The 26,225-nt window shown below is 36.8% G+C and overlaps 1 protein-coding gene across 5 annotated transcripts in view; it reads right to left on the bottom strand.

Annotated features, from left to right (window-relative positions):
- Positions 1-26,225, bottom strand: part of CUNH4orf50 (chromosome unknown C4orf50 homolog) — an 86,705-nt gene that overhangs the window by 47,218 nt on the left and 13,262 nt on the right. For 2 of the 5 annotated variants that reach the window (XM_027642636.1, XM_027642637.1), the window contains exons 5-15: positions 25,543-25,657; positions 24,739-24,863; positions 22,195-24,420; positions 21,328-21,429; positions 20,849-20,899; positions 19,406-19,552; positions 15,753-15,929; positions 13,471-13,527; positions 12,885-13,067; positions 3,935-4,189; positions 2,413-2,823 (exon numbers count right to left, since the gene is read on the bottom strand). In XM_027642636.1, coding sequence (XP_027498437.1) covers positions 2,662-2,823; positions 3,935-4,189; positions 12,885-13,067; positions 13,471-13,527; positions 15,753-15,929; positions 19,406-19,552; positions 20,849-20,899; positions 21,328-21,429; positions 22,195-24,420; positions 24,739-24,863; positions 25,543-25,657 — 3,600 coding nt within the window. In that variant the 3' untranslated portion in view covers positions 2,413-2,661. Of the gene's footprint in view, positions 1-2,412; positions 2,824-3,934; positions 4,190-12,884; positions 13,068-13,470; positions 13,528-15,752; positions 15,930-19,405; positions 19,553-20,848; positions 20,900-21,327; positions 21,430-22,194; positions 24,421-24,738; positions 24,880-25,542; positions 25,658-26,225 lie in introns of all 5 variants that reach the window. The other 3 variants (XM_027642638.1, XM_027642640.1, XM_027642639.1) reach the window with 3 other exon arrangements.

Here is a 26,225-nt window from a genome sequence, read left to right as displayed (position 1 = left end):
TTTGATGGTGCAATGCATCATCTAATCTTCTTGTAGATCAATTAGTGCATAATTATTTGACATAATCTGAATATCACTTCTCATCTGCCCATTCAGTAGCGGGAAAAATGGAGTAGGACAGAAGTTCAAAAGAGAAAACCTTTAGCTGACCCACCTTTTCCAATGGTGTCGCATGCAGAGCTCCAAACTGATTGCTGCTAATTTATTAACATTCCTCCACTGTAGTGTCTAAACTATCACATTTTTACTTAAGAGAAATGAAGAGCAGCTGAAACAGCTGGCCAAATGATAATCATGGTATCTGCACATCTTTAAACAATGCTTTGTACTAGGAAGAAATGAAGTAAGATGTCTTAAAAAATTAAAAACACAAGGGGCTACAGGAAATCTGTGACTTGTGAAGCAAAGCTATGAAGTGCCAGCACAGAATCCATTTGCTGGATGAATTGCCTGATTCTGTTTTGCATTATAGTGCTTCAGTGCAGGTAATATTCTTCCAAATGTCTGTTCCTCTATGCCTCTGTGTGTCTGTGGCCCTTGTTCAGGAAATTATTAATTCCAGCAGGAGGAAGAATGGGGTCAAATAGCCTAATTAGCTTAAACCGAAGCCTTACAATTTAAAATAAATCACACATCTTTGATAGAAAAGGACTAGATTGAAAAAGGCTTAATTTCATGGATAGTTACTATAGTCCCAAACACAAAGTAGATAGCTACACTAGGATAACAAAGGCTTATTATCATACTATCATAGGATATTATTATTAATGGCCTTATTATTAGCACACTTCATGCATTATGACCTCCGACTGAACTACCAGGCCCTGTATTTACTGACATCAAGATAAAGCTCCAAAAAGCTCTCACAAGGGCTAATTCTTAAAGCACCATTTTATCAACATAAAAGTCACACATTCAGTGTTTACAGGTGCTTTTGCACATCAGAATGTCTTTACATTTGACCAAGCAGCTGATGCCTGGATAGCAGCTATATCTGTCTTTAGAAGTTCTGGCCTGGCATTAGGAAGAAAAGAAAGGTACACGAAAGCAAAAGCCCATATTTTGGAATCTCACCAGTGTCTCCTCCGCTTAGATAGCACTCAAAAACATTGCTTCCAGAGACTATTTCCCTTGGCATCTGGTGTATGTTTTCTAAAGATAATTTGGATGAAGAGCAATTCAGTTAGTGCTGTAAGCAACTGCACCACTACCTAACTGAGCAATTGAAGGCAGGTTTCCACAATAAAGTGTGAGTGTGTACATTAATATTTCATCAAAACTAGTCATTTTATTTCTGGCTTCCGAAAAGCAGCATCAAACAAATGTAGTAACATAATGTGAACCAACTGGGGTAATCAATGGATGCAGAGGAAAAGCACAGGAACTGTGCCATGTATTACTGTGTGTTAATGCCCTTTTCTAATATAAGTGACGAAAAACAAAGAAAACTGGGAGATATGAATAATGAAGGTTTTCCAAAAGAATTAAATCTGGTGGGATCACAATATAAATAAGTATTTTGAGGAATTTACAACCATGCTGAGTTAAACTTCCTGGAGTCAACCAGCACATCCACCTGCACAGACACACTATTCCCTCCTCCTTTCCCTAGCCAGGATCCATCAAAGGTTCACGAGGAAGTGCTGTCCTGGCTGTGCCAGTGCAGGTGGCCTGGCACCCCATCCACTTCTCCCTGTGGTGGGTGTAGGGGTCTGGCAGCACAGAGTGCAGTCTGAATCATCCATCCCTGGAACTCAGATGTTACTGTACCCATGATGCCCACTCTGTCCCCTAAAGAAAGTGGTTGTGGACTTGTCCAGTAAGTTAAGCTTCAATTTGTTACTTAAAAGTAACAGTTGAAGGATACTATTTTACAGATACCACCACCTAGAGTAATAAAATGGGTATCCTGCTGTAGTTCTGTCAATTAAAAAAAATAAATAAATTCAATTTTAAAAAGTATCCCAAGACTAAAGAAACACAGCAAAATGATCCTCCAATTTCTGTAAAATTAGTTTCTAGGAAGTCCATGATGCTACATTCCCTGAAGATCCAGAGGAAACAGTCACACAAGGCAGATGTTCTCTCAGAACCTGCCACTGCACACTGAAGAAATGGGTCATACATTTAAGTGAAAGTGATTTAACAGGTTGCTTCACAGCCTCTGTTAAAAGAAAAGCAAAAGAAAATGGGGAGGTGGCTCAGCTAATTAAAAAATCCATAGGTTTCAACGATCTCAAATGTTCTAAAAACATTTTGATCATAAAAAGTATTACAGCTCTTTTTCATGTAAATTTTTCAGTCATCTCTAACTAGTTGCTAGGCCATGCTAAGTAATAAAGTATCTTTGTTTTAAAAAAATATTAGTACTTTTGTAGCAATGGGAAAAATCACATTGCTTAGATGGTTTACCTTGTTTTATTTCTGCAGGTTTTATTCTTTCCCGTGCAGCTGATTCCTACCCACAGGATTTCGACCTTTATTACTTGCTGACAACACGTCTGACAAATAGCTTTTTGCAGTGGTAGCTGAGGTTGAGCCATCTGTTTTTTCTCTAGAGAGCCATGCCTTATTCATAATGGCATTTTTCTGTTTCGTTCCCCGGGGAGTAGCACCTGCATGGTGATTTCCTATTTGACCCCAAAACACATCATCACGTTTCTATAACTGATCCCTCCCCTTCGTGGCCCAGAAGACACTATGCTCCAGAGGCACCAGTGCATCCTTCATCCTTGACAGCAGAGGCCAAGGGGCTTCCTTATGGATCATGGGCAAGTTGCGATCAGCCTGTGGATTTGAGTTGGAGGAGACAACTGAAGGTATCTGAGGAGGAAAGAAGAAGAGAAACCGTAACCTTGGATGTCACAGTGTGTTTCTGTATGTTATGGGGAAACAGGCCACTCTGTGCACTGTGGCTGATTTCAGCCATAGCTTCCCATGTGATTCCACGTAAGGCCCATGTCCTGCTTTCATTGGGATTTAATTACAGCTCATGTGATTTATATAAAAAAGTAATCTTTGAGCTCACAAAGGTCAGATCAATCAAAGAGCTACTTGCATTCTCCCCTCCATAATAGTTTTCTTTTATGGCAATATTTTAATTGGTCCTTTATATGTGTGACAGTGAGAGAGAAAAGGAGCAGGAAATTTGATTTGAATTGTTACTGGACTAAGTAACATATTATCAGAATTCTGAGTCATCATCTCATTGTATAATAAATTTCTTAACTAAAAGGAAATTTCAGTATCTTCCATGTTTTTTTCATTAACGCCAAAAGCAGAAACAATGATTTTGTTTTATCACACTTATTTTAATCCAAGATTATAAATAAAATTCAGTAGAGTAGTATTTGTAACTACTCTACCTAACTGGCTCCAGTAATTGCATATTTGGGGTTTTTTTCCATATAAATATGGAGAGGTTATGTTGTCTCAGAGAGGGTGAAATCTCTTGCGTGTTTAGTTTAGCAGCAGACTGTCACAAATGCAATTGCAATTGATCAGCTCTGTTCTTAACAGGATTCCTGCGGTTAATGGAAATTACTATAAAGAGCTTCAGGGCATAGGAATAATTGGATCACTAAAAAAAAAAAAAAAAAAAAAAAAAAAAAAACCCCAAAAAAACTTTGCAGGGAAAAAAGGTAGGACAAGATCGACATAACAACTTTTTTTTTAAAAAACATCCAACGATTTCTGAAGATCATTTTACCATGATGAAAGCAAAACCTTTTAATTATTTTTACAAGCCCCAAGCCACACGTAAACAATGGGGAAGAAAATACATAACAAAAAACTTTAAACATTTATTATTGTCAGATTGTTTAAACTAACAATCAAATGTGCAACAATCAAAGGAATCATTCACATATCTGTATCTTCTGCCAAGAATAACAGATTTCACTAAACTAAAAACAGTGAGAAAATTTTTACTGACCTGGTAAGTTTTGCAATGGTTTTGTCTCAGTTCTCGATGCAGGCCTATGATCCTCTCCGGGCTTGTTAATTTGATAGGAGAACCAGCACACACATTTGAAGTGATGTGAGAACTGTGGGTGCTATCTGCCTCTTGCTGAGAGTTTGCAGGTATTGACCCAGTCATCCCATTCACTTTGGCAGCTGTCTCACAATCCTCTGGCTGTCCATTAGCCTGTGAAATGTCTGTGGAAGAAGGTAGTGTCTGCAAGAGAAACCACAATTTTAAGAAATTCAAGCTAGATGAAGTTTTCTGATGCTGTTTACCTTGGATTTAGTGCAAGCCGTTTGGATGAATTCATTAAAAGAAATATTCACAGAAATTAGCTGTAAATAAACTACATTTAGCAAAATAAGAAAAAAAGATAACATACCAATTAGTTTAAATGTGAAGCATTTCTGCATTGTTTAAAAAAGAATCCTGCATTTGTCCACTCATCCTCAAAACAAACAAAACAAACAAAAACATCTTGAAGTTTTAACTGCAGCCAAAAATTTGCCTTGGGATATTAAAAAAAAAAAAACCCTAGATAAAACTAGACAAAAATTACTAATTTTAAAAATTGTCTCATGTTAGGTCTCCTCTTGAAGAATCTCAAAATTTCTAACATGATTCTTTTACGCACGTATTCTCTCAGTCCACACTACACAAGTAATTCAGGTTTGTCTACCTATGAACACCCAAGAAAGTTAACCTGAATGGACTTCAAAAGTGTGTTAGTTCAACTGCATGAACTCTTATGCAGACCCTCCTAGTCTGCATAAACATAGTATTAATGTACTTGATCTTATTTCACCTCCACATCAATTTTAGCACCACAGCAAACTATCCTTTTCAAATATCTTCACTGATCTGAAGTCAAATTTAGAGAGAAATGGCAGTTTAATTATGCACCTTTTCATAACAGCTGCAAGCAGGAATAGAAAATGTCCCTGAATAGAAATTACTACCACAGGACAGTAGCATTTTATCATCCAAATACAAATTTATGATAGCTACAGGATCACAGTTACAGGTTTTTTTCCTTGCAATTACACACAAAACCAAATTTCAGATTCTTAACAACAGGTTCAGCCTTTGGGTTTTTAAAGACTAATTTATTTATTTCTAAAATTAGTATACCTAGTTATGCATTATTACCTCATTGCCTCTTGAAAAAGTTCCAGAAATGCAAATACTATAAATATTGCAGGTCAGGAAGAGTTACTTAATATAAAATACATTTTACTTAAAATAATATTAGTTTTGCTCTGTGCATCTTTAATGAGCTATAGCTACATCACTGTGTCCATGAAAAAAAACATAAATCAAGGAAATCTGAAATGCCATAGAGGTGTAAGATTGCTCTTAAATGACCCCTCAAAGCATTTACAATAAATGAGCATTTACTGACAAGCTCCTGCATCTAAATATAGTTCTGTTATGACATGAAGAAGAATGCACAGTGTGTAAATTGTTGCCACTGCCCAGAGAAGTCTCACTGTCTTTCAGGGGTGATCACTGTGGAGTGTCCCCAGGATACACCACATAAGGAAAGGTGAGTGGTAAACACAAGCAATGAACACTAACACTGCCTTTGATCCCATTTCACCTCCTGTTCTTGGCTTCCCACAATGAGAGGAGGGAACAAATACTGGTAAATTGTGGTCATTGGTCTCCTTAGTGCACCCAACACAAGCACGTTTGGCCAGCTGAGACAGTGCCCAGGAGCAGCTGCCACATGGATCATTTACTTCAAGCTGAACAAGAGGCCAGGGAACAAGATAGGGACATCCAGGAATTGAAAGACCATTTATATTGGCCAACTTTGGGCATGCAGTTTTGATTGCTGCTCTTCCATAAAAGACTTATTTTCTGTGCTGATTACAGAGGGAATTGTGACACTATATGGATATTGCATTTATTTAGGTAATGTGGCATGAATACCCAAACATATCCTAGCATCACAGGCATAGATCAGGTGGAAAGTGAAAGCTATACATTTACATGTTCCCCTATAAACACAGAAGCCCAAGGCAGCTCCAGAAGTCCTTGGTTTCTAACCAAGGTTACGAGTGCAGCATCTCTCCCCAGCACTAACAAAAAGTGCTGGCTGGCTGAAAGCGATGCAGGGGTCATAAAGGGTAGCCCTGAAATGTTTTGAGGCATGAAGAGATTGGATCTAAAATTATTTGATGAGAATTTCCTCACTACAGGAAGCACAGTTAGAGGCATCCATGGTGATAGATGAGAGCCAGCAGGAGCAGAACAAGTTCTAGCTCAGTGACCCATGCAAAGGCAAATCACTGTCCTCCCCATAGACAGGAGAGCTGGTAAAGCTACCAGAAAAAAACACAGTACCAAATCAAAGCTGTGACACTGAACATGTCATTTCCAGAAAAATAATCTCCTTGCAGGGTCATTCCTTTCGATTTTACCCACAAACTCTTTTGCCTCTTGGAGTTAACAAATTCTTCTGCAGCTAAAGTAGTGAAACTCAGCAGAAAGGTGGGTTAATGCAAACCCTGGTGAGTGAAGATGCTACTGCACTGATGGTTTCACAATATGTTCTGTGCTATATTTTCAATTCGGTATGATTCTCTCAAAAAGGCTCACCTTTGGTGTTCCATAAGACTCTGTGAAACACTAAAGATCATATTTTCTATAGCACTATGGATGCAGCTAAGCAAAAATTCTGTATTTTGTCTCAATGCTCAGACATTAAGTTCTTTGTCTTTTTTTAGGTTCGTTTTCTTTTGCTATTTTTAATTATTTTTACAATATTGATTACAATATTGATGTTTTTTGATTTCCTCTCAGTTTTCCAGAAACTAGCCTACCTAGAAAGAAATGAAAATATTGTGATATTCCAGCAAATGCAAAAGAGTGTAAATTTGCATAATGTGAAGTTCTAGAAAAGATTGCCATTAAAACAAAAAAACATCACCATCCCCTAACATTAAAAAAAAAAAAAAAGACAGTGATGTCAGAGGTAAGAATAAAATGTTTTAATTCATCTGGATATTTTTCATTTTAAATTTTATCTTAATCTAAATTCTAGCATTTATCAAAAAATAAAGGGAAGTTAGTTTTTTAAAGCTTTTCTTTTTTAATCATGGCTATTACTCTACTGGCATTTGCTTGACAAATGCATGCTGTTGCCCATGAATTACCATGTAAAAACCACTGCTAAAATATCTGCAATAAAAAATACCTGCTGTATTATGTATGCAGTCAGGAAACAGATCTAAATCTTTGTCAAGTAAACCCAATTTTACTTTAAAATGGTACTAATCTTGAGCATGGACCATCTCCTCAGCCACCACAAATTCTTGAGATATCCTCTGTGCAAACAGCCATTTACATGATTATTGAACAGCTTTATCAGTTATTTCACTGGAAAGGCCAGACTGCCATTAACTGGCTTTAATCTGTATTTCATGCCCTTTAGTATTTTTAATAATTTTACTGAAGGTCAAAAAACATGTCTCAGCAGTGGATTTTACCCTTCTTTAAAAAAATTACTAAATAACACCTGCTCTTTAACCCACTTGGAATTCTAATGATTGAAGTCACATTTTCTGTAACGTCAGGAAAAAAAAAAACAAACAAAAAAACCTCTTCCTGCAAAAAAAAATTCATCTTGAAAGATTCCTTGTTCTTGGTCATCATTGTCCCCAAGAGATTGAAAGCCTTGGAGACAATGTTAAATTCTTTGAGGGTGGGACTCACCTGACCAAAGCATATCCTTCTTCTCAACCAATGGAATCCAACATCTACTACTCTTCCCACCTTATTACAAAACCACAGTATGGGTGAGGTTGAATAGGACTGCAGGTGGGTCATCTGGTCCAATCTCCCTAGAGCTCATTACACAGGACCGTGTCTTCACAGTTCTTCAATATCTCCAGCGTGGGAGACCCCACGACCTCTCTGGGCAACCTCTTCCAGTGCACGGTCATTCGGGCTCATCAAAAGTAGGTAGGTAAAATGGTCTGGATACTTCCTTGGAAGTACCTCTTTCTCTGCATTAACTATGAAAATAAATAGATAAACTACCACGGATGTGATTGTTCAAAGTACAGATATCTAACATGAAATGTATCTCACCCTTAGCACCGGAAAAGCCTCTGACCTCACCAGTCACACACAAACCATTTTAAGGAGAGCATCAGAAAATTTTATGTCAGGTCTGTTTCCTTCAAATATGATTCTCAGGAAAGCAGTAAGTGATTTCTTGGAATGTAATGAGTGGAAATAAAAATGAATAAACAAACAAAAAGCATTGTTCTACCAAAATGTATCTCAGAAGAAATCCCTTGACAGAAAGAAGAATTAAGCTATGCTGTTCATCACATTTATTCCCTATTCTATAAAACAAATAATTCACTGCACTGGACACATTCTTTGCCTGGAGCTTTCCATCCATAAGGTTTAAGATGACTGTATGGAAAGCATTAAAAAGCACTATCATTTATCCCTACATTCCTTGCACAAATTGCCTCTCAGCCTCAAGAAATGAGGGCAAAGAGCCACAATGGTTTCAGATCCACTATGGAAAGAATATATAAAATATATCATCAAGCCAAAGCCTTCCAGCACAAGAGAAATTGAAGTGGGTGAGTACAGCAGCATTTTCCATTACAGCCACCTGGATAGAGGTTGTTGGCTCAATCATTTGAGGGAAAGAATTAAGAATACTCCTATTTCTCCACACATACCCTAAAAGAGAGAGAAAAGGCCCCAAAATACTACAGTACTGGCTGGGCACTGCTCAAAGTACTGGCTGGGCTGTATCCATGTGAAGGGCAAGCCAAGCTCACTTGCTTCTCTGTGCAGTTCTCTAGTACCTCAAAAGCAGTATGGACACTGCCTCATGTTCAAGCCAGTCAGAATGGGTAAAGCCTGTTTCTTAAACTGCAGGTAGACACCTAAACTCAGGAGGAAATAAAGCCTCCTCTTTTACAGTTCCTGTTAGTTATCTGGAACATCTTCTCTTGCATCCTACTGTTACCAGCCTAAGTAGTTGCTGTAAACCAAATCCCAGTCCTTTTTGTTAGGTGTTCCGTGAACATCAGTGTCTAAGACCAGTTGATGAATGCTGTCCTGTGTTCTTTTCACTGGGAAAGGCAGAAAAACAATAACTGTTGATAATGTCCATGAATTAATTCTACAAAAGCAAGAAAAGAAAGATGAGGTCAAGGTCTTTCCAATTAAAAAAAAAAATAAATCAGCATTTAAAAGGAGATGATTTAAATGGGACATGACAAAAGACCAAAAATGGACACATTCTGTGTCTAACTTTGGGTATGTGAATCCCAGCTATGGTATTGTGCCAAGTTCCGTGTGCACCCACTGGAGGCGGCCCTTTTCCCGGGAATGTATCCTCTTCAGCCACATGCTTTCCATTTTCCAAACACAAAATAAGAGAAGGTTTTAAAGTATTTCCTTTGCCCAAATTTGTTATTGCTCTACTCCATGGGGCTCTAATGGTTTCTCAATTTAAGCCTTTTGAAAGAAAAACACATCATAGAGGCTTAGAAATTAACTTCTTCATGCCTCCAAAAATTTCAAGTCCATATTAGACATACATTGTCATTCCTATGGCCCCCCAAAAGGCTATTTTTTTCAAAACTGAGAGGCAGCATTTGTTCACCATCCTGCACAGAATTTTTGCTTTCACTACAGTGACGAAGGCGGTGGATGAAAAAGAAGTTAAATAAAGCCCCTTCTGTGCAATCATACATGTTTATTACAATAAAAAACCACTAAAATCAAATTAAATTATACTAAATTGCCCAATTAAACTAAATTACAAATAAAGAGCTTCATGGTGTACAGTTTTATGGTTAGGAAAAGTAATTCAAAATCTAGTCCCCTTTACAGGGACTTGAAAAGAATATCAAGATAAGGAAAACTGGCTTTCACAGTGAAGAGCACACCACTTGAACAAAATCATGAGATACTACATGAATTCAAGCAAATTTTATTTCTCGGTCACAAACATTTGAATGTAATGCTGGGCTGTGAAAATAATCAAGAATGACAAACCTCAAAATGCATGATGCTCTGCTAAACTGAACTGATTAGAAGTCTTGATTTAGTCAGCAAAATAAGGCCATTGGGACAAGAGGGATTTATAATTTCTGAGGACAGAGCCTCAAAAGCTCAAAGTGAAGTCTGAAAAGAAGCTCCAAAAATGATCAGTTTTGCATAACAATGTCTTCATGGTTTAGTATTTTAATTGGGATGAACATTAGGAAGAAAATACTTCTGGCAAACAGAAGGAAATGACCAACCATCCGTCGTGTCCTCAATAAGCAAAGAACTGAAGTTCACTTTTGTGTTTGAGTACAAGTAAGTTTGTGATGCCCATAAATCCTCCATTGAAGCTGGAGTGTCCGAGCACACAGCTAGGGGAGACCTATCCACTCGACATGTAATACCATGTACAAACAAAAAAGAAAAACCAGGGTTTTTAATAAAACTTTAATTTTTTTTTCTGAGAACAAGACTCAAAGTTTTTTACTGAACTACAGTACAGGCCAGGCATTGAATTGAGTACAGAGTCCCCTTTCCCTTCAAAGGGCTCTGGATCAGCCCTTCATGCATCACTGCAAATTTTCAGTTGAAATTCATCAGTAAGTCAAAGCACAGAAGTCTGCTGCCAATGTGTGACAGGCTTCCATTTGTCACTGGGTCCAGAAATGAGTAAAACCACTCGCAAATCTTAAATGTAAGAAGAAAAAAAAAAACAAAAAAAAAATCCCAAGCAACAACCCATCAGGTTTTGTATAGCAATATTCAAATGTTAGGAATTATGTAGAAGAGAAAAACTGAAGGGAAGGAAGGAAATAAGCTTTCAAAGGAATTTTATGTAAGTGGAAGTTAGGCATAGCTCTGGAATCTTAGATGTAAATTCCAGTGAGAATAAGACTTGAAAGCAAGAAATGAAGCCTCAAAGATGAAAAGTCAGCTCATTTTAACACATGTCTACAGAATTCAGTACCAGATTTTTTAAACCAAAGGAATGTATCACATGAATAGAAACAGTCTCTCTTTTCTATTTTTTTTTCATTGTAACCATTATTAAATTAGTATTAGTGAAACTTGGACATTTTCTCATTGAAGTATTTTCCATTGGAAACCTGATCCATAGAAACATATAGTTTTCATAGGACCATACAGTTCTTCCTTGGCAGGAAAGATTTCCCCTGTTACATGTGGAATTACTTATCACAGATCAGAACAGTCTAAAGCTCAGTGTCAAGGTGTCCAGCAAAAGCCAGTCTGTTCCCTGCCTCATCAAAAACCCAGGCTTGAATCCCTCTGACCACTATGGTGCTGGATACTGCGGGAAGGGGTCTGTGCATCACTTAGTATGAATAGCTAAATATCTACTGAAGCAATGAATTTAATGTAGGGCCCTATATTGCAAATGAGCTCACTGGCTGTTAGAATATAAATTCAATCTAATTCTCTCCTGTTGGGCCTGCTAAATTTTGCAATAATTAGACATTCAGGGAGATAGTGTGTGTGCAAAATATTTTGATATTTACTGTATTGGGAAGCTTTACTAATGCTCATCTATCACAGCAATATCTGAGAACATGGTCTGAGATCATGTCTGAAGGCAGTGCCATACTGATTCCCTTCTGACAGATGAGTTACTAACTACTGTCACCAAAAACACTTCTGTGCAGTGTGAGCTTAAGTGAGACAGTAGTGGACCCAAACTGGAGGTACACAAAGGACACACAGACACAGAATGCTGTCCCATGCTGCAACCAGGAACCAATCTACCTTTTCCCTTAACATACAGTTAAATTACTTCTTGCCACAGGAACACATACAACTGAGTGATAGCTTGCAACACTTTATAACACTGTAAGAATAAGCATTGGCAGCATGATACAGAATACCATTCAGTGTGTAAAAATGTAAAATAATCAGAAAAATAATCAGAAAAATTTACTATACTATATGCCCATCTTAAGCACCCTTACTTCTGCTGATGAAAAAGTCAGTGTCATTAAGATAAATTATTTTTATGTGCTTATTTTGCAGTGCCCTGTGTTAGCTGAAGTACAAAATATAGTATGAACCTGTATTCTGTTCTGCTGTGGTAGGCATCCAATATTATACAAATGTGTAACATACAGTATTCCCCCACTTTTAACCAGCAAGATTCTATTTAAATATGTTTGACACAAACATTTCAAAATATTGTTTGGGTACTATTGCAGGCTTTGTTTTAAATAATAAGAGACAGAAAATCATAAGAAAAAAAAGAATTTGGTGATAGTTACTGAAATATTGCAAGGGAATTCCTGTTTCTTCAGGCTTCCAGATTCAGATCCCTGTCCTTAAGAATGTCTTCAAGTAGGTGCTACTCCAAGATCAGGAAGTATATTCCCAACATCCAAGCTATTAATGACAATGTTGAACAGAATCAGGTATGAAACAGTACATCCCACTTTACTCTTGCCACCAGGACACAAGTGACTAACTCCCTTTCAAATACAAATGTTCACTGATTAAATCTTAAAATGATTCACTGTAGACCTTTTTTTCCTGATTTCTTCAGAAATCTGAGACAATACATTGTGCAGGAAAAAAAGGAAAATTCATATTTATAGTGAAATTGAATAATACGTGCTGCATTGCACACTCAGATACTTTGTCAAAATATCAGGGAAGTGGTTTTTTCATGGAGCACTGATGTATTTTGCTATAAACTCCTGAAATTTAAACCCTGACCAAAACAACAATAAAGTGTCCAACTCCACTGATTTGCTTGAAGAAATATTTATATTATGTGATGAAACTTATTTTATAACTACACTGTGAATCTCAGTAAACACTTTAAAAATCACTATCTTAATTCAATACTGGAAACATGAGGATCCTACAAGGAAGTACAAGCACTTACCTCTTGATCACACATTGGTGTAAAAGCAGCCACGTAATCTGTCAGGGTTATGTCATTCACCAGGTTTTTCACCTCTTCATCAAATGCAGAGTTAATAATTCCATGCCTATGAAATTCACTGTGCATCCTCATAATGAAACTGTTCCTTTCTTGGCACTTTCGGGTGAGGCAAGCCAGCTTAGCCTGTGTGGCATGAACACATATACATTTTATGATTCTATGATTTCACTCCCTGTTGAGACTGCAAGATTATATTTTGTGTCTGATCTGTAATTTCACATGTTTTAAGCAAAAGCTACAGACTGCATTCCTATGTTTCTATGCCATTAGGTGCCTCTGAACCTTGCCAGAGCAAAATGTGTGCACTGATAAACTGAAAAGAGATGTTCCCTTTCCATGTGCAAGGTTTCCCTTTCGACAGGCTGAAGAATACCCATTACAATAATGTCAGCAAGCCCTTGCCTAAACCTGAAGCCCAGCAGCACACAGCTAAGTCAGGGGCAACTGCAGAAGGAGGCACAGGCACAGAAGCTTGTGAGCAAACCTTTGTGTAGGTCCTGCACTGGTGTTCAGGAAAACACAGTACCTTCAGAGGAGCTAATGTCAACTTCACGTCAGACTTTCTCTTCTCAAGTTCTTTTTCCTGAAAGGTTGAAATGTATCCCACATTAATTTATTCAAGAATCACTTTAAGACACTCTGGTAGATTTTTGATATTTGTTTTAGACCTGACTTTGAGGTCTACACTTTGTGCATTTGTGTGACCCTATATCACAAACAAGACGAAGCAGTGTAAGGAGTTGGTGGTACATAGATAGACCCTGGCACACAAACACTGCCCTCCTCATATTAACATAGGTCTTATGAATTAAAAAAGCTTTTGGATGTTCTTGGTTGGAGCTTTATTTCAGTGAGGTTATTTCATCAAAGCAGCATCACATTAAAGACTTCATTATGCACTCGTGTTCCTATTTACTCTGTGAATCTTTCAAAACACTCTTTGGGGAAAATTTTCACTTTTCTTATCAATACTATGACATAAAATTAGAGAAGTGAGGAAGGATTTTTCACGTATATTCCACTCTGAAAAGTGAACAGCAACAACTTTCTACTCTAACACAGCTGATGCAGGTCCTTTCTTAGGAGGTGAACCAGGCTGAGCCAGATGACCTTGTCTTACCTTGCACTTAAAATGTTTATTATTCATGGTAAACCTGCTTTCTGATTCTGCAGTAAAAACACAATATCTTGCCAAGTAAAATCCACTTCCATTATGGATCAATACAGTACTATTTGACAATAAAATACAGATTCCTCTGCATTCATTTTGCCTGACAATTTGTATTTCTATGAAGTCTACATTAAATACATTATGTGCATCATAAAAAACTCTTTTATGAGAACTCATTTATGCTGAAAGAGATCATATGGTTCTCAGCTAATAAATTGTGGTTGGGAGAATCAGTATAGGCAGAATGGGAAAGACAAGTCTACATTGCACTAGCACTGGGGGAATAAAAGAACTGTCAGTAGGTTCCTGCACTAGAGACATTCAATTCTTGATAAGGCAGGGAACCACACATTTTGCTGATGCAATAAAACAATTAAGACTTGTCCATTTATATGGATAGTACATGTCACCTTCTACTCACGTACTATCTGACATGCACCATCCATCACTATAGACATCAGACACAACAAAACAATTTCATTTTACCACCCTTGTTCTTCTAAGAGGCATCCTAATCAATGTCTGAGGGAAGCCACTAACCCTCTGCACAGGACTGGTTTAAAGTAAATCACAGCACATGACCAGGCTAGGAAAAGCAAAACAAAACAAAACAAAACAAAACAAACAAAGCACCGGAAGACAAACAAAAAAGAACAAAACAAAACACAAAATTGTAGAACAGTTGGATTAATGTGGAGAAAGTAAGATGAAACTTGTTCCCAGTAGGGAGAAGACAATAATCTCTTGTATTTCAGAGTACATACAGAGGAGAAGCATCAGGATATGAAGAACAAAGAACGCTATTCAGAAAATGCCATTTATGAGCTGCTTCAGAGTATGATGGGCAATTGTGCTTTGGCTCACAAGGCAACTCTCATCCCTTTTCAAAATATAGTTTCCAAGAAAATAGGAAAAAATCTAAGGAAAAAAAAGTCCTAGCAGGAATTTGTTTCCACCCAAGAGTTCAGTAGCTGTAGTCAGACTTACAGCAGTAGCTTTAGTTTCACATAGTAAGGCAGTTGCTTTACAAATGTTAATGTACCTTCTCTGGTTTGCCAGGTGAAATATAATGTAAAAGTGTAAAAACTGCTTGGGTAAGTATAATTGTGTATACATGGGGTTGCTCATCAGAATAACTATATCAATTACCAAAAATCCAACTCATACACCTAATTGAAAATGTTAATGAAACTCTTAATATGTAACCCTAGCAGTTGGAACAAGAAAAGTTAGGGAAAACTCTATCAAAATTCTATTACTAGCTCACTGTTTCATAATCTGATATAGTGCAAGAAGAGACTTGAGAATGTTAAAAGTCATGACAGTTTAAGCCAAGGAAGTGGCTCTGTAAAATAATTCCAGCATCACTGTTTGCATTACATTATGGGGATTAGAGCAGAGATTGAATTTTTATGATAGTCTATCATCTTTCCATAATATCGACCACCCAGGCAGTTCACGTCTTTTCCTTATTTCTCTGAAGTCAGGGGTACTTTCATATGCCTGGAAACCATTTAATTATCATCAGACTAATTCCCAGGACAGAAGACTATTTTGTTCCTCGCTTTTGAAAAGAAAGAGGTAGAATCTGAAGTCTAAACTCACGTTTAAGCACACAGAAAACAATTCTCTGATACCTTTTCACATAGCTGAGCCTGAAGGAGTTCCACTTCATTCTGCAGGTTGTAAAACTGATTTTCTAATGCAGCCTGGTCCCTGAGCTGAGCTTTCAAGGTCAGCACTTGCTGCTGTAATCTCATACTGGCTCTTTTATTCACCTCTTTTTCCTGGACATCTTTCATGCTGTATTCAGGCTAGAGAGAAAATACATAGATTTTCAAATTAGATGTATAAAATAAAGAAAATATTCTCAGTCATGTTTTAGAGTACAAAACTTCTCAATTAATATATGTACATACCTTGCACCTCAAAAACAAGAAAGCTGATAAACAATGTCTGATTTCAAACCTTCATAAACGTATGAGCCCTAATATCTTGCACTAATCTTAAAACTCTTTATAAGCAATGAGTACTTGGCCCCTGTGAGGGTAGATGTTGGACTGGGATTTCACAACATTCCTTCAAGGTAAGTATTGTATTATAATAATATAATATATGGGGAAACTGGGGCCCAGACAGATTAAGTGACCAATCTATTATCACACAATGAGTAAAAAGAGAACTCAAAAGTTACCAGTCTCCTGCTCCAATAATAAGCTACATAATACATCCCTTGTTTTTCTACATATATTTATCTCAGCAAATTCCACTCTTACAGCTACATTTTTGTTCTGGAAGATTATTAGTAAAACTAATCAGATTTTAAGTACAAATTTCCAAAATATTTTAAAATAAAATATTTGTTATATTAAAATGTAATAACAGAGGTACTCATCATGTGGAAAGAGAAGCTTCTGAAATTAACTCCTCCTCCCCCACCCTCCAATTCTTTTTCTGCCCAATTTCATGCATTTAGATTGAAAGGATTACTGAGAGCTTTAAATTGATGGTCAGCATCATAAGGTCAGCTTCTAGAAGTGACACTGCCAGATTAAACATATATATTTAGAATGAGGAAAATTAGAAGGTGAAGAAAGTCTCCTGGCAAACATTTATGCTACTGCGACCTTATATTAAAGAAAATACTGAGCTGATACACATAACTGGTCAAGGTTTCTGATAACACAGTTTATAAGCAAGTCTAAAAGATTAAGCTAAAAATTCCAGTCAGGCCCATGATACGCTGTGGTAAAACCATATAACTTTCTGACCAAACCTGCAGGAAGATGGTTTGATTTCAGTGGTTACAAACATTGATACAACCGAGAGAGGAGCTAATACTGAGCCCTGATGCACACCACCACAGTTAAATTTTCCCTGGCTTCCTGACGGTCTGTCCAGTTTTGACACCCTTGGTGACTAAAACACACTGAAGGCACAGTTTCATAGGAAACAGCAAACTGAAGTGAAAGATCACATCCCTCTGCCTGCAACATGTCACTGTAAACACAGATAGAAACAGAAACATGGCATTTTCACACTGTCTTTCCTAATGAAGCAAGTTCTCTATGCACGGCATTCGAGCAGGTCGAGCAGGCTTTGTACCAAACTTTTTGGCTCCCTCTTGCGTCAAGAGAACAATAACAACTGCTGGTCACACAAGATGGATTAGACCAGGGCTGCAGCGACAAAAGCCTGAAGATGAGTCCGTGACATGGTATTTACCTCATCTTCTTTCCCACACCAAAAGTATGTTAAATACAAAATGGAAACATTCCCTAATTGAAGATGACTTATGGAAAAAAAAAGGGTGGCAAGTAATAGAAAACAAAAACAGGATTACCAGTCTATAAAACTGCCCCCAGGAAATAAAATTATGCTAGAAAAGTAGATCATTACCCTTTTTTTGTGCCAAAAAGTCTCGGTCATTTTTTTTAGTCTAAAAAAACTTAGGCCATATTTTAACAACTTCACACAAACCCCCAGTCAACACCTTGGTGTACATAAAAAAATTTATTTTAGAAAAGAATTATTGAAATAAAGTCACAACCTTTGCTAAAATATATCTACTCTATTTTCTATCATACTATTTGCTAAATTGAGCCAATAAAATCAATATCCTTTGGTTAAGACATAATGGATCTGAGTCATGCAGATAATTAGTTCTGCCATCAAACAGTGCAACTGAGGGATAAATCCAGTTCTGTGATGTACATGTACTGCATCTTTGACCCTGGAATGAGACACATGTATTCAAAAACTTGACGTTAGTCCTATGAAGAAGTCAAATCCAAATCAAACAACATCACAATATTGCATAAATATATACTACTGATCAATAAACACTAACTTGAAAACTTTATTCAAAGCATTTAGAAGTAGCAGTTTTTTTCAGAGAAAGGCTCTCCTGCACTTTTTCCAGTGTAAAAACCATCTATCAAGGTTAATGAATTTTATTCCCATGTGAGTAATAGAAACAATTAACAGCTTACTTCATTGACCAATAGAATAAATGATAATTTCCCCAAACTCTCACCAAACAAAATTATTAAAGTTCCATTGGCCAAAAATGCCCCCAAAATCTTAATTGCTAGTTTAAACAGAACATCATGATACATTTCTTTTTATTTTCAAACAATTTGGGAGTTTCTTCTTGCTTGAAATAGATTCTATTGTTTCAAGATTCTACATGCCAATACATCACAATGATATGAAAAATCTGTGCCTCCTTTTCAATTACCAGCCAAAATTCACCTGTTTAAACATCAGTCTCTAGTGTTACGTAGGGTGTACAAGTTAACATGAAATAACTGCACAGGACTTCCAGGAAGACAACTACACCCTCAGCCAGGATGCCTTGAGGTCTTTAACTGGGATAAACAGCAACCTTTAGGTAACTGAACCAATCCCAGAATCCTTACATTTTCCAGAATTTGTTTTTATTTGCTTCCAAAGCCATATCTATCTAACCTATTCAAACAGAATTTGCAAATATTGTAGGTTGCTAGGAATGTGCTTTTCCAGTTGGTTGAAGTTGCATATTTCTTTTTCAGAGCTTTCCAGTTAAGGAGGACAGAATTAACTTCAGGGTTAGCTGAAAAGTCTTTATGAAAGCTGCTTCCAGAAGATTACTCAGTAATTAAAAATCTTTCCATAAAACACTTCATTCTAGTGGAAACCATAAACCCAAATCAGGACAGAGAACCACCTAAAAATTAAAACAGCTTTTATTTACAGAAAACCAGAATTTCTGTGATATAAGCACATTCCAATGAGACTTTCCTCCATGTGACAGAAAGATTTCCTGGATTTTGGGGATACATACTTGGACCACATGCATCTATTAAAGACTTTGACTCCCCATTAATCCACACCATCTGTTCACTGGCAGTGGAAGTTACTCGACAAAGTGCCTGGCATCACAGATTCATTTTTGCCTGTCCAAATCTAACAATCAGGGCTAGAAGGCCTGAAATCAGGGCAGAAAGTCCAAACACTGGAAACACTGGAGACTCCTCCACTACCTCTCATTAAGGTCACCTGAAAATGACTTTGGCTAAAGATAGCATATCAAGAATGCTATAAAAAAAATGTGAGGTGTTTACAACGCTCATGCAGAGCCCAGACCCTGGACTACCTTGTAGACAGATGGTCTACCCTGTATAATATCTGCTCACTTTCATATTTATAGCTCCAATGGCTCTATGTTTGCTTCCAGTCTATTCCCAATAACAATAATGAGTGGTTCTCCCAAGGAATATGCTTTCCTCCATTCCATTTGCATACGTACCATTAATTTGCAGTGCTGCTTTCCCAGTATTTTGTCCCCAGTTTCTTGTTTAAGGTGGTCTAATTCTGTGAGAACTTGCATCAAACAAGCCTTGATTTCTTCGTACCTTGTTTCAGCAAAACCAAGTTCTCTGTACCACTTCTGAGCCTAACAGGAAGAACAAAAAAGTAAAAAATTACTGAGTATAATTAGTCCAGCAGCAGTATCATTTTTCAATACCAGCTTACAGCCATGGATTTGAGGCTGATCTCCCCATCACAGTGTTTGAATTGTTATAAATTGATTAAAATAAATTGAATTATACAATACACTACAATCTTATAAGAAATTAATATGATTCTAGAAATAAGTCCTATGGAATCATATCTCACTAGAGCTATGCAGAAAATACTAATTAAATTTTTTTCTGAACTTGAAGGTACTGTGAGTATTCTGAAAAAAGTTAAAAGAATCAGTGCTGTATGCAAACATGATTTCAGAGATTATATCTTTCAAAGCCCTCAGAGAAAAATGAAAACAAAGATTTTATCAGCTGAGCGGGAAAAAGTCTTCCCAAGAAATATGTCCTGGTTTCAGCTGGGAAAGAGTTAATTTTCCCCTTAGGAGATGGCACAGTGTTGAGTTTTTGTTTCAGCATGAGAATGGAGACAAAAATGTCAAAAATGAAAAATGCAAAGAAGGAAAGAAAAAGCCCTTATCTTCACCTTTTAATTTTCTCTAGGGTACTTTCATTCAACCAATACACATTAACTGTAGTTTTGGAAAAAAAAAGAAACACACAAACAACCAAAACCAAAAACCACAAACACCTCAGTAGCTCAGCTGGATTCCTGACAGCAAGCTCTTTCCCTCATATGAGAAATCATTTCTTTTCCCAAAAGTGAAGACTTCACATTATTTTAACTAAACTGAGGAAAGTACTGCAATACACAATTTCCTTATAATAAGGAATACACAAAACGATTCGAAGGACCCAAGTTAATCAGATTTTACAAAATAAATAAAAATAAAATTATCCATTCATGTTCAAATGGCAAGGTCAAAAGTCCTTTCCTTAACCATCCATCACTCATCCAAATCTTCCCCTTCAATTTAGTTGCCTTACCTGAATGCTGGGAAGTCTTATAAAGCAGCTATCGAAGGACAATCATTTTGTACACCCACTATGGTAAACCTACTGCTCTTTAGCATACTCAACACACCTCTGGCTGCCAGTGGTTTGTCCACAGGGAGTCTGAGCAATGACTGTTATTGCATGAAACAGTCCCACAAATATACACTTGCCATAAAAGCAATACATTCTTCTTAGATATGCATAGAGTGGAGATCGATTAATAAAAAATAGGAATGTGAAAGCCAGTGCATTCAAAAAGGCACAACACTGAAAGTTTCCTCGGTTGGTGTTCAAACTGCAGATTTACTTCACCCAAGCACAGGACTAACCACCCAAACAAGTCTCCATGTAGGTGGTGTTGGACTCTGTTTACTACACAGCTGTCCACAGAAGGAGCAGCGGAAATGCCCTGAAACACCACTGGAAGTAGTAAAACCCCTTGACAGTGTCAGATTTTACATGATTTAGCTTCTCATTCAAAAAAACTACGTCTCAGTGCTTCTACTGTCTTCTGCTCCTCCATATTCCCAGTGATGGAGCGGGCTGCCCAGACATGGGAACAGCAGGTAGTTTGTGCTGTGTGCCTTTATTAAGCCTCTGTCAAAGTGTGCTGCAGGAATGCTTCACTTGAATGTTCTGGCCAACCAAGAGTGGCTGTGCAGTTCATCACTTAAGGATCAAAGAAGTACATTTTGGTTCTGCAAATCAGAGACTTCTCTGTTTTGTAAAAGAAAGAAGAACAGCCATGAAAGAAAACATGAGGGAAAACAAATTTGCTCCTCAGAAGTACAGTACAGTAGAACGTTACCTCTTTTTTTGATTTTTCTAATTCCTTTTGCTGTATTTTTAATTCTCCTTTTGCCTTTTCAACTTGCTCTTTCATTGTACTGTAGCTTTCAAACATGCTGCCCTGGAAAGATAACAGAAAGACATGACTTCTCTCCCCCATACAAAATGGCACATAGATGTGTATAGAGCAATAGATGATTTCCTCCTAAATTACTAAAAAATATTTGCAAAAAATCAAAGTATTAGACATAAATATTTCCCTGTTGTTAATTCTCAACCGAAGTAATAATTCTGCATTTGCAAGAACGTAGTAATCTCCACAGAAATTCACTGTGGTGTAAGATACATGACTACATAGGAAAAACGTGGATGAGAAATCCATGAATAAAAATGCTATCTTTAGTTATGTGTTTCATACGTATCAAAACAATAAAAAAATTAGACCCTATTAGAATACAAGTTAGTAAATTAACATATGTGCACTTTTCATTAAGACATGATGTTTTCACCATTATAACAGCAGTTTTCTTCTTCTGGCAGGAGAACTTCTAGTTAGAAGTAAAAGCTTCTCATAAAAGTTTTTACTTTTACAAGAAGATAAATAATTTTAAAAATGCCATAACAATGTATTCTTATGAGTATTATTTTTAAATTTCTATTTTGCTGTATCACTTTAAAATTCTCTAATACAATATCCAGAAAAAAAATTCTCTGGCATTTTGCCTTCTATTTCAGAGTTAACTTTTAGCACCTCTCCAGCATGTGGGAGGCTAGGACATTTTCTGCATTAAAAAATTAATTCAGCTTTGTCCTCCGAATGACTTTTATATCTCCCCCTTTCTTTAGAAGATACTGCTTCATAACACTCCTTCCTGTTATTATTTACCTCTTTCCCAGGGAAATAGTTTGAAGGATTTATAACCAGAACTCCTTCTTCTTCAGTTTGCGTTACACTACACACTGTTTCAAATTTCTCTGGCTTAAGACCATGTTGCTGACTTTCTTCTTTTAGTTTTACTATCTTTTTCTTTGTTCCCAAACTTTTCTCTTTTCTCAGCTCTTCATAGGTGAAACCCAAAGAAGACACTAATTCTTTCAATTTTTTATTTTCTAAAATAAAGTTTGTATTTGCTTTCTGAAATTCATCTAGTCGCTCTGAAGTTTCTTTCTTGATTCTGTCTATCTCACTTTTCAGTACATATTTTTCCTCCTGTAAATCAGAAATTTTTTGATAACAGCTGGTTTTGCAGTCTTGGAGTTCTGAAACCAAGGTCTTGTATTTGTCTTGCTCACACTTTATCTCTGCTAAATGTCCCAACAAAGTTTCTTTTTCACCCTCTGAAAGAGCTATTCTTTGTAAATTCTCCTCTCTCTCCTGTATTAATTCATTGTATTTTGCTACATAGTTCTCCTTGTCTTGAAATAATTTAGCTATTTCTTTGAAGCATCTGCTTCTTTCTTCTTTTAGGTCAGAAAGCAGCTGGAGGTACTTCATATTCCTTCCCTTCAGGGATAGAACACTCCTGGAAAGTTTATTTGATGCAATTGTCAATGAGTCTTTTTCAGAATTCCTATTTTTCTCTTCAATACATGGGAGGTTCTTAGATAAAGTTTTAACTAAAAATGTTCCTGGAGTCATGATGTTCTCTTCTGATAAGTTACTGTAACATCCACCAGAAACCTCTTTCTCATTAAGTAAGTTTTGGAATGAAACAACGTTAGCTTCATCTGCTGCTAAAATGTACTGAAAATATGCATCCATCTCCTCTTCCAGGGCACACATCATCTGAGCATATCTCTCATTCTCCTGTTTTAATGTACAGACTTTTTTGGAATAATTTTCATTCTCTTGCATGAGTAGAAATATCCTCTGAGAACACACAGCCACTGCTTTTTCCAGTACAGATATTTTCACATTACATTCATTACAGGCTTCAAGTGGTGACAGATGACAGAAACACTCATAAAAACTGCTCCCTGGCAGGAATAGTTTACCTAGGCACACAACACTGTCCTGCATAGGAAACAGTAATTTTAGTGGATACCTCTCTTCATCTGACCAAAAGAAATTCTGAGAGTACGCATATTGTACGTTTTCAGCAGCTACATTTTCATATGAGAAATTCTTCTCATTTGGTTCACATAGTCCCAAGGTCTGGCCTTTCTTTTCTTTCATGCCAATATTGCTGGAGGGGTTCGTTTGGTGAGTTGGTTTCTGAGCCTGCACTCCTTTCTCTTCCATTTCAATTATATCTTCTCCATTATATCTGCTATTCACATCAGAGATGCAGTTCTCTGAGATGTTTTCTTCTTTCTCCATTAGTTCAAGACTCCCTTCAAAACTCTTCTTTAAGTCTTTAAAATCAAGAGACAAACTTTGGACATCCTGTATATTACCTAGTCTCTCTTTGGCTTCCATTCCTTGCTTCTCAGGCCTGATAAATTCAATTTTATGTAAAAATTTAGAACTTCCTTCAAGAACGCAGGTCACCATTTGTGGCTGGGATTTCTCAGTCTGTATTTCTTGTCCTTTAGCTCTCTCTCTAGAGATTTTTTGGTGATACTTTTCATCAACAACAATTTTATCCAGACATCTATTTTTACTTAGGCTTTTTGGCAGAACTTGCTTGTTTTCCCAATGTTTTTCCATGTTGTATTTTTCTAGACATGCTGTGAAAATTTCAGTCACAGTGGAAGGCAACTTTCCATGAAGAAGTGCAGGAACTTTGTCATAAAATCCCCCTTCTGCAATAATGCAGAGGCCAGCAGACCAAAGATTAGTATTTGCCTCACAGAAACTCGCACTCCTCACTTTCTCCACAGTGGTGACAGTTGATGAGTGGCAGCTTTCAGGTTTGAAACAAGTAAGCTGGAGCTTCTTCCTCATCAAGGCTTCAACCACAGAAGCAGGGAATGTCTTTGCTGGTAGAGTTATAGTTTGTTCCTTCAAGAGAAAAATGGTTTCTTCACCTTTGGTTTTCTTACTTGTCTCATCATCAGATAACTTCTCAGAGTAAGGGGAAAGCAGTCCTGCTGCATGATAAATTGGGGGACACCCAAACAAAGTGAAACTATCTTCTAGAGTACCTGCCCTCTCTGTTCCAAGGGTGACCTGGTGATAGCAAATGAGAAATGTTTCAAGTTGAAATATATAGGCTAAAGTATGTTGCTAATCATAATTTATTCTTTATTTCATCCATAAAATACTTGATTACACACAGATGAGAAAAAAATATTTCCATACAAAGAGTTTCAAATTATTTAACGATTTGTAATGAGAGTAATGATATGAATGAAATTTAAGTCATTCATTTTCTTACTGCACACCTGTATTCATACTGTATAGCATCTGTAGGAGCTATGGGGTAAAGCTACTTCACCTTTAAATGCACCAGCTCTTCACTCTATCTCAAATTTCCTTTTTCCTCACCTGCTCAGCCTCAGTTAGACCAGCAACTTTCACAAAGACACTGGAACTGCCTTCCCAGACTGGTACAGATTCTTTTGGTAGCTCCTCCATCTGCTTTAGTCCATCATGACTACATCCTGGTGTTTCTATTATGGTAAAGCACTGGAAAAATGTAATGTCACTCCCAGATAGTTGCATAAAAAACAAACTTGAAAACATCTGAGGAGATGTTTTGAACAGAGAAATATTTTAGTGAGAGCATGCTCAAAATTACCTTCTTTACCAGCAGCATACACCACCAATGATACAGACAAAAGCACAACATTTAATAAAAAAACAAACTTCACAAGAAAACACAAATATTGAGCTCCAAAATAAAGTCTATTTGGGGGTTGCCTTTTCCAGTTCTCAAAGTATTTAAAAATGGAAAATACATCTTGTTATGGTGGGCAGGTGAAAACTTATTGGGTTAAACCTAGAGGCTGAAATTATTCAGTGCAGGTCTGCATTTGCATATACTGAAATTTGCTATAAAATTCCCATTAATTTATGTTGGAAGAATTTACCTGATACAATTTATCAAGATCAGAGCTTTCACATTGTTTAATCTGAAAAGCAAATCTGCTGCACATCATCCCTTAACACTATACTTCATCCAGGACATGCAAAGTACCCCAGTTGTTTCACCTTCCCAAGACACAGGTTACAAATTAGGAGGTTTTTTGAAGGTTTTACACCTTCTAAGTCATGCACATCTCATGAATGAAATAATCTTCACTTTAATTGCACATAAATGAAAGCAAAAACTCCATTTTGTTTGCATACCAGACTCTTCAGCATGTAGCAGCACAACTGGAGTTTGAGTAGCTCTGCTTCTGAGTGAATCCAAGACTGGTCTCCATTTAAGATTTTGAACTTCATCCTGAATTAGATCTCCATTCTTAATGGGAAAATGAGGAGGACAAGAAAAAAACCACACAGATTATACACATATGGTGTTTGGGATATGAAAAACAGGCACATAAGCTTCCTTTGCTATTTTACATTCAAAAGACCCATTGTTTCGTTATAATTGCTATTGTTTCAGACAATGTTCTCATTCCAACATTTTCTAGTAAATGTCATGGATGTAAACTTTCCCCTAGTGCTTCCTCCATACTTTAAAAAGAGTTAAGGAAGAAAACCTGAGTCATAAGCATGTAATATGTCAGATAACAGGTGGAACACTGTGACTAATTTATATCCTCATGAACAAAGAGAAAAGAAGGTCCAATCAAGTAGGGAATGACACTAATAGTTCAGTGCCCAGCTGCAAAGACAAATGTTTCTAGGCTGGAAGAATTCAAAGTTGAATAATCATTCTTAACAGATTTTTTTCCCATTGATAATTTAATTGTAAATTTCATATTCTGTTCTTGACATTTATCTTGACTCCCTGATTGAATCTGGAAATTGCAACACTTCCTGATGAAAAGCAGATATTCCTACTTCTTGATACACAAACCACA

This window comes from Corapipo altera, unplaced genomic scaffold (genome assembly GCF_003945725.1).
Source record: "Corapipo altera isolate COAL_440 unplaced genomic scaffold, ASM394572v1 22, whole genome shotgun sequence".
Classification (NCBI taxonomy): Eukaryota; Metazoa; Chordata; class Aves; order Passeriformes; family Pipridae; genus Corapipo; species Corapipo altera.
Note: the sequence above shows the minus strand (reverse complement) of the source record. Positions and strands in the feature narration are given on the sequence as shown.